The sequence below is a fragment of the Acartia tonsa genome, chromosome 4 (genome assembly GCF_053477335.1).
Source record: "Acartia tonsa isolate MP-2025a chromosome 4, ASM5347733v1, whole genome shotgun sequence".
Classification (NCBI taxonomy): domain Eukaryota; kingdom Metazoa; phylum Arthropoda; class Copepoda; order Calanoida; family Acartiidae; genus Acartia; species Acartia tonsa.
In genome coordinates, this window is record NC_137263.1 from 3,248,905 (window position 1) to 3,258,265 (window position 9,361).

A 9,361-nucleotide genomic window follows, 5' to 3' on the forward strand; every position below is an offset into this window, starting at 1 on the left:
AAGTTTATATGTATATCTATTTTCAGACAAAAATGTAGGTTAGTTCTTTATAAGTAAAAAATGCTAAATTAAAAAATGTTGAGTTATTAGTTGAATATTCAGAACTGGACTAAAAAGGAATTGGATCTGACAATGTTGGTGAGGTCAGATTCCAGTGGTTCCTCCGGCAGTCCTGCTGACCACAACCAGCTGTCTCTGGACAGGTAATGTCAAGTGGCCACTAGGCCGACTCAAGATGCAAAAATTTTTGGCGCGCTATTTTAACCCATTCTATTCATAAATATAGGACTATTGATACCTTTAAAAGTGTTCTCAGACTATTTTTTCAGCAATATGTCAAATTCGAATTTCATAAAAAAGGGGAAGGTTCCCCCCTCCTGGGGGTGAAATTTTTTTTTCTTTCAAACCATGGCTTTATACACCTTCCTGAATTCGTCTTGAAGAGTACATTAAAAATCAAAAAACGTTTTTTAAAAATATTGATCCCAGAAAAAGTTGTCCTCAAATAACCGTCAAAATCACCTAATTTTGCTAAAATGGCCAAAATTGTTAGTTTTTTGAGAATAGCTCTTGCTATGATCAAAATATTTTAAAATCGTTTTTGATCCTTAATGTACTCTTCAAGACGAATTCAGGAAGGTGTATAAAGCCATGGTTTGAAAGAAAAAAAAAATTTCACCCCCAGGGGGGAACCTTCCCCTTTTTTATGAAAATCGAATTTGACATATTGCTGAAAAAAAGCTACCAGAACACTTTTTTTGGTATCATTGGTCTTTATATCATAAAAGGAATGGGTTGAAATAGCGCGCCCATTGAATTTCAAAAAAGTGGTAATTCTGAGTCGGTGTAGTGGCCACTCAGATTTAACTTATTGTACAATTTTCAATGCGTTGATAAAGAACTTAAAAACTTAATAATACTGTGCAACTGGCCTTAATATTTGGGTTGTTTAAGAGAAAAATACCTATTTTTATGTTTTTGTCTCAAGTTGAAGATCTCGGAAATAGCTGACACGATTGGATTAATGTATTAGGGAAGTTTCGTATATGTAATAGCATAGATTAAGAATCATACCCCCTTTAAACTCAAATACTGAGAGGCTAAGTGCGAAGCCGATAATATAAAGATGAAATTCAATGTTATTTTTTAGTGACCGCCAATTGGAAGAGTTGATGAACACGACGAAGGACAAGCTTGAGTTGCTGGAGAAGGAGCTGAACAGGACACCCACAGAATCTATTGCCAACCTGTTTATGGACCTGTTTGATTCTGGACTAGGGTCGGAGGACACGGCAAATACTGATTGGTTTGCCAGGTAAAAAGATAAAAAAGTTTTGGATCTAGTGCAGTTCATGGTAAAATATTCTTAGGTACGATTATCTCCAAAAATATATGATCTTTAAAGGTTGCTAGCTGCCAAACGGCTGAGCGTACATGTCATGCCCGCACACCGTTTTTAGAGGCATAAGAAGTTCGATAAAAAAAACGAGTTAAATAGGTATTTTTCGTGCATTTATGTGCACTGCGAGATAAATGTGCATCATTGATTAATTACTATTCCAGATTAATTGTAGGCCTTCTTTTGATAGTTAAAATTTTGAGCGAGCATAGGTGTATGTTCCACTGTTTGGCCGTTAGCAGCCTATAAAGTTCATCAAGTTTTGGAGATAATCGTTACTAGAAACATTCAACCGTGAACGGCACTAGATCCTAAGTTTAATGCCTATGCATATCAAATTGTAGATCGCAAAATTGAAATGTATAATAATGACATTGGCCAATGTCCAATTCCCCTATAAATATGGATATTCAAAGGCATGATTTACTAAGTGTTAGGATTGTCTTTATTTTTTTTTGTATTTCATAGTACACCTCAACTTATTTTCAGGTGTGCTGAGCTACTCGATGAATTTAAAAGTGTCCATCGTAAAGTTGAAGAGGTTGAGGAGAGAAACCAGGCACTTTCCCACCTCAACATTGATCTTCTCCGTAGAAATTTCCAGCTTGAAACCATGCTGCAAAACCTTGGCGTTGATCTGTCCAAGGAAGGTGGTGGCTTTCCTACCTGGAAGACGTCAAAGTTAACTTCACCTGACATGTCTGTAGAGAAGGCGAATGGATTTTCTAATAGTCAAAAAATGGAGCTAAGTTCTTCCTGTCAATCAAGTCATAGTAAATCTAGTCAATTAAATTCACAGCTTTCAAAGAAAGGTCAACAGCTGTCACAGCTCGGGTCATCTTCAACACATACAGAAGCTGTTCCTCAAACATCTTCAAAACCAACAGAAGGTACTTCATTAGAAAGTTTACAGCTGAATTCAGCTGCTACAGATTTAAAGAAGCAATTGTCCCAATCAACATCAACAACCTCTGAAGGTTCTTACCAGCTGTGTGACCACTGCCATCAGATCATCTACCCGCTGGACATGTACTCCAACCTGCAGCTGGAGAACAACCAGCTCAAGTACCAGCTCATCCACCTGGAGTCCACCCGGCTGAGTCTGGAGTTCAGGGTCATGATACTAAAGCAGGAGGTGGTGAAGCTGAAGGAGGCCAACAAGGACAGGTGCAAGGTGGAGAGTCAGGTCATCAGCTTGCTAGAGGATACTTCTTATTTCCAAACAGCGGATAAGGAAGAGAACAGACAAGAAAATTTTGATACTTTAGGCAAGTATATATTAATTACAATAGAGAGTATGTATCAGGAAAAATATATTGATTACAGGCTAAACTAATATCGTTTTAAAACCCATTTGGTTACTTATGAAGTATTTTTATTATTTTTTTCAAAATTAAAGATACATTTTTAAAATCAGATGACGTCAGTCTGTGTCGCGACTATTCTGATGCTGTCTCTGCCGGCGACAGCTGTTTAATTCAATCCAGTTCTCAAGAAAAATCTGTTTCCGCCAAAAATAACAACAACAACACAGAAATGAACAAGTTGAGCGCACAGGTTGCCAAATTGAAAGCAAAGATTTCCAAGTTGAAAAATTCTAAAGCCTTGTTGAAATTAAGAACAAGAGAACTTTTGTCGGAGTATAGGAAGAAAAGAGATATTCTAAAGCAAAGGTAATATTTTTGAGTAGCGCAGCTGTATATAACTAGGATATGTCTGTACGTACGACATTAATTTAATACCTTTTCTAATAAGAGATTAAATTGGTGGATTTTTTGGTGGATCTTGAAAAAAAAATTTTCACACGTGCAAAATCTAACAGTGGACCGTCTTACAGTTGTTAGATAAATCTTTAATCTTTTTTTCAGTATGGCTTCGAAATCGGTTAATATCTGCAGGATTAGAACCGGTTCTCAGCCATACTGAAAAATCATATATAGCATCGTATGACAGATAGATTTCCACGGATATTAAGATAAAAATCACAAGAGTAAAACTGATTTTGATCTTTAAAGTTTTTCATTTTAATTTCCGCGGAAAGCTGTCTACAATACGATAAAATCTTTCAGAGATGAGCAGTTGACCCACGTCAAGGTTTGGTTGACAAAGTTGCATGCTCTACATGTGAGACAACAAGCTACACATGCAGGTCAGTGTACCATACTATTATATAAGTAGTAAGTTGACCCAAATGAAGGTTTGGTTGACAAAGCTGCATGCTCTACATGTGAGACAACAAGCTACACATGCAGGTCAGTGTACCATCTTATCATATAAAGTTGACCCACGTGAAGGTTTGGTTGACAAAGCTACATGCTCTACATGTAAGACAACAAGCTACACATGCAGGTCAGTGTACCATACTATTATATAAGTAGTAAGTTGACCCAAATGAAGGTTTGGTTGACAAAGCTGCATGCTCTACATGTGAGACAACAAGCTACACATGCAGGTCAGTGTACCATACTATTATATAAGTAGTAAGTTGACCCAAATGAAGGTTTGGTTGACAAAGCTGCATGCTCTACATGTGAGACAACAAGCTACACATGCAGGTCAGTGTACCATCTTATCATATAAAGTTGACCCACGTGAAGGTTTGGTTGACAAAGCTACATGCTCTACATGTAAGACAACAAGCTACACATGCAGGTCAGTGTACCATACTATTATATAAGTAGTAAGTTGACCCAAATGAAGGTTTGGTTGACAAAGCTGCATGCTCTACATGTGAGACAACAAGCTACACATGCAGGTCAGTGTACCATACTATTATATAAGTAGTAAGTTGACCCAAATGAAGGTTTGGTTGACAAAGCTGCATGCTCTACATGTGAGACAACAAGCTACACATGCAGGTCAGTGTACCATACTATTATATAAGTAGTAAGTTGACCCAAATGAAGGTTTGGTTGACAAAGCTGCATGCTCTACATGTGAGACAACAAGCTACACATGCAGGTCAGTGTACCATACTATTATATAAGTAGTAAGTTGACCCAAGTGAAGGTTTTGTTGACAAAGCTACATTCTCAACATGTTAGACAACAAGCTACACATGCAGGTCAGTGTACCATTCTATTATATAAGTAGTAAGTTGACCCACATGAAGGTTTGGTTAACAAAGCTGCATGCTCTACATATCAGACAACAAGCTACACATGCAGGTCAGTGTACTATCCTATTATATAAAGTAGTAAGTTGACCCACGTGAAGGTTTGGTTGACAAAGTTGCATGCTTTACATGTGAGGCAACAAGCTACACATGCAGGTCAGTCAAACTTTGATAACCTAAAATCCAAATTTTTTAACCATGATAAATATAACTCATGAAGTTTGGACTTACATAAGGCTGGTTTTTACATTATTCCTCAAAGTTTTATATTAATGTTTCCTTATTTCCCTATTCTTTGTGTTTCAACCCACTTTTCCACTTTAATTTTTTGAAATGCGAATCATAAAATCTTAACCACAACTTTTTTATTACCTACATTTTTTTTCTTTTTAAAAAAATTTCAAAAATCAATATTTTTTGTGTAGACATTTTGGAGAATGTGAAAGAAGAACTGAGGATAATTGCTACTCTGGCTCTTCAAGCCAAGTCCACTGAAGCCAACCAAAACAAAATTCATACAGATTTAGTCAACAATATTCCAGATTATTCAAATTTAAACAAACATGCCACATCTAATCATGTACCTGATATTTCTACAAATATTTCTGATCTCAAAACTAGAGAATCTCTTAATACATCTCAAAAAACGCGGGAAGACATAAGATCAGCTGTTGAAATGAATTCCAGCCAATCAAGGGCTAGCACAAGATCAGCTGATCACGATGAGAGCCAATCAGAATCAAGTGTTGGTGCAGGAAGTTCTGTAATTGGCCAAGATATTTCTTCGTACAAGATTGAAAACCTGTTTGGTAAGAAATCTTTTTTTATTTGAATGTTTTTATACTAATGCTAGTAATAGCATTAAAAAAGATATTTTTAAATGGTTAGGTATACTGATATTTCAATTAAAAAATTAGTTCTATTTGAGCTTAGGAATTATCAAATGCTCTCTTTAAGTCTAAAATACATTAATTCATATGCTTTGTAATGATAATGCAAAATCAAGTTGTCTTTTTTTTGTAGGATTGATCAAATCTATGTTGGTAGTTCAAAGCAACAACAGGTGGGTTACTTTATCTATGTTCGGATGTAAAACAAAGTTGTAATGTAATATGTAGGTTTTTTTGTCTCACTAACCACTGAACCATTTGATTTCTCCAATTCAGATGTGCTTCTTATATGTCGGGGATGGTTAAAGACAAGTCCAGGGGGGGGGGTACAGGGGTGATTACCCCCCCAAACGAATTTGGGGGTGCCGTAGGCACCCTAAAAATATTTTTTATTTTACACCTCCCCCCCCCCCCTATTTAAAATTTACCCTTACCTTGGAGGGTGCCGTAGGCACCCCCAATCATTAAGGAGGGGGTAATTACCCCCCCCCAACAATTTTTTTGGGGGAAATAACCCCCCCAAAAAATATAAAAAATCCATAAAAAAAGAATTTTTGCGCGCTTTGCGCTCATTTTTGCTCTGAAATATTTAATAGTATTTCATTATAAGGTAGGTACATTTTTACATTATTAAATTAACCCCCCAAAAAATTTTACCCCGGGGGGAAATTTTTTTGGGGGGATGAAAAAAATTACCCCTGCTAACAGATTTCAGGGGGGGTAATACTACACTAGTGTCTGGACTTGTTTTTTTAGCTATTTTACTGGAGGGCAGCTCAAACAACTTAGAAATATGATATAAATCCCTTTCATTATATTCCATTAATGGATGTAGAATATACGTAGATATTATGACAGGGGAAAATATCGCTAAATTAGGTTGCTATTTCCCTTGTCATTTATTGGTCAGTTTTTTTCATCTAGTAAGAGGGGAGGAGATGGGGTTGAAGGGGGAAATCTTTATCGTATCCAACTGCATGTTTTACTTCATTATAGAACATGCAATTCTGGTGTAAGATCCAAGTAATAATATATCCATCAAACCTAATCTTGACGTTCTCTGAAATATCTTGTTTTGTCTTGATCTATATTATTATTTATTATTATTTACTTTTTAGGATAAATTTGGGTGTCCCAGATCACAAAGACCTCATGGATACTTCTTTACAATTAACCCTGGCGGTCAATCATCCCGACACATTCCCGTTGGAAAGTTTAGTCTGCTCGCCAAAACCGGTTTCTGTTGGCAGACAATAACAATTGAAGGGAAAAGTATTCTGAAATCAAAATATGCCTGACTTAAATATTAATTTTAATTTGAACGAGTTTGATTGAAATCAATTGACCAATACAACCATCTCTCTAAAAACTTAGGATCTACTGCAGTTCACGGTAAAATATTGCTGGTAACGAATATTACCAAAAATCTATGAATTTTAAAGGCTGCTAGCTGCCAAACGGCTGAACGTACAGATCATGCCCGCACACTGTTTAAGCGGACTAAGAAGGCCTATAAATAATCTGGAATTGCCAAATCAATAATGCATAATTATCTCGCAGTGCAGAGAAATGCGCGAAAAAGGCCTATTTTACGCGTTTTTTCTTAAGTGAAGCTTTCCCTGTGCATCATTGGATCTTGACTATTCCAGATTATCTGTAGGCCTTCTTATACCGCTTAAAATGGTGCGGGTATGATCTGTACGTTCAGCCGTTTGGCAGCTAACAGCCTTTAAAATTCATAGATTTTTGGCAATATTCGTTACCAGCAATATTTTACCGTGAACTGCAGTAGATCCAAAACTCAAATAACCAAATAACATAAATTAACTTTCTGTATCAGCCATAATAACATTATGAAATATTTAGACTAAAACAAAATTGTATTATGTGAAACTGTATCATATATTTGATCTCGGTAATTTTTTATTTTTACTTAAAAAATTCATGTACCTATTAATGATATAAACTAACTATACTAGTCGTTGTAACTTTTATTTTAAACCATGGCGGGAGGGTACAATGATAATGATTTTTTCTTCTGTTCTATTAACAGAAGATTAACATTTTACAGTATGAAACCGATTAATATCCAGTGGATTAGAATCGGTTCTCAGATTTTCATGTATAGCATCGAATTAAAGACAATTTTCCACGAATATTAGAATATAAAAAGTAAAGTTAACACCAGCTTTGTTAGCCCTGGCCTTTGGCCCTTCGGGTCTAACTGAACTGGTTTAAATCTTAAAATTTTTTACTTTAATATCCACGGAAGGCTTTCTATAATACGATCTAATACTAATACCATGTCCTTTCTCTTTAACTTAAAATTGCGTATATATGATGAATATGATAACTAATAGTCTGTAACATTCCATCCATTTTTGTAAACTGTTTAAAAAGGGGGGGGGGGGCAAATATAATTGTAGAAGTGTCGTAATCTAGGTTGTAAGGAGGCCATATGATTTATTCATTAAAGCGAATCAGGAAGGGAGAGGACGTTGGGCTGTTTTTTAAACTAGTCTTTAAAGTTTTATATTTTTTTTGTAACTCGAGAACTTTGGAGACTTATTTTTATCGGTTGGTTTATAAAGTAGAATGTCGGAAAGTTTCAACCCAGGGAGTAAGGGAGGGGACAATGGATCGAATATTCAATTTTTAGGAGTCTCAGACTTTGGGGACTGGCTTAAAGGGAATGTGCAAGAATTTAGCAGTTTCTGACTGAGTTTGGGGACTTGCGCATAGAATGCCGCTACTCGTTATGTATGTTTTGAATATTGCAGACGGGGAGAAGGGATAAGGGAAGTGGGAGGAAGGGAAATAAACACTCGTTGTGTTAGTTTGGAATGTAGCAGACGGGGAGAAGGGAGGTGGGGGCAAGGGGCAAGGGAAATAAACAGAATAAAAAGGGGCAGTCATATTCTTGCTAGCAGCTGGCCGGGTCCAATAATCTTTTAATACAAAAATCACACCAAAAAAACTCAATATATTTCATCAAAAACAAGTTGTGATTTCACTTTACATGACGCTATGAAAATCTATCATTCAATTAACAATCCCTTTATAATTTCCTACAAATTTATTGGATTAAACTGGATTTCATGCCCTTTCTTTGATAACTCTTATATTGAATTAATTGCCCATTGTCCCCTCCCTTACTCCCTGGTTTCAACCACTAATTGTAATCACAGAAGGGGTAATTTTGTGTAACATTATTGAGGATATACATCAATTTTTTGGCCTCTGCCTTATCCTTTTAGATCCCTGAAAGCAAATGGTGTTTTTTAGCAGTCAAGAATAATATGATAGTTATTTATTTCAAACTATACCTCTTAATATCTATCTCCAGGGCGGCTACATTAATTTATATTTTTACGTGTCCTTAACACCTTGATTACGAGATCTCTTCAACAAATCCTCCCCCTTTGTGCAATACAAATATATAACATTCCATCCTAAATTGTACCTTTATAAAATTGTGTCATGACTCATAGTGTGTTTACATGCCTTTTAAAAACTGTGTCCGTTCGTTGTTACCTTTAAAAAATTGTGTAATGTGATAATTTGTATCTTGTTATGATATTATAAAATATTTTTAAAATAAAAATTTTTGGTGCTTTGAATTTTTTTGTTTTCTTAGTACTATCGGCTTCATCTCTAGAGGTGGATTCGGGGTTTAATTCGACTGTAACATTTTTGTACAAAAGAATTTAGTGTCAAAGAGGGGGAGGAGGGATGTAGTATTTTCCAGGTGTTCCCACTTCTAAAAAAGTTATGCAGCTTTCCGGGACACTGAAAATCTTTATTGAACAGTAGAACCATATCGGTACAATGGTTAGCGAGATCCGAAAACGATTGGTACAAATTATTTTACAGGCTGACTAAGCTTTACCAGAATTCTTACGTATTTTTCTAATGTTAGCGTACAATCATATTATGATCCAATATCTAATCCAGTGA

The 9,361-nt window shown here is 35.8% G+C and overlaps 1 protein-coding gene across 4 annotated transcripts; it reads left to right on the forward strand.

Annotated features, from left to right (window-relative positions):
* Positions 1-30: 30 nt before the first annotated feature.
* LOC145315693 (uncharacterized) lies at positions 31-9,024 on the forward strand. 4 transcript variants are annotated; one of them, XM_080155718.1, is made up of 11 exons: positions 31-203; positions 1,151-1,315; positions 1,889-2,667; positions 2,817-3,072; positions 3,469-3,493; positions 3,597-3,651; positions 4,940-5,323; positions 5,538-5,577; positions 6,523-6,796; positions 7,194-7,846; positions 8,803-9,024. In XM_080155718.1, exons 1-9 carry the CDS (start codon positions 133-135, stop codon positions 6,659-6,661), a joined length of 1,914 nt encoding a protein of 637 aa, XP_080011844.1. In that variant the 5' UTR covers positions 31-132; the 3' UTR covers positions 6,662-6,796; positions 7,194-7,846; positions 8,803-9,024. The 4 variants fall into 4 exon arrangements, with proteins under 4 accessions (XP_080011844.1, XP_080011845.1, XP_080011842.1 ...); XM_080155719.1 differs by lacking the exon at positions 3,597-3,651 and adding an exon at positions 4,100-4,154; XM_080155716.1 differs by lacking the exon at positions 3,597-3,651 and having other exon boundaries at positions 3,469-3,548.
* Positions 9,025-9,361: the final 337 nt, after the last annotated feature.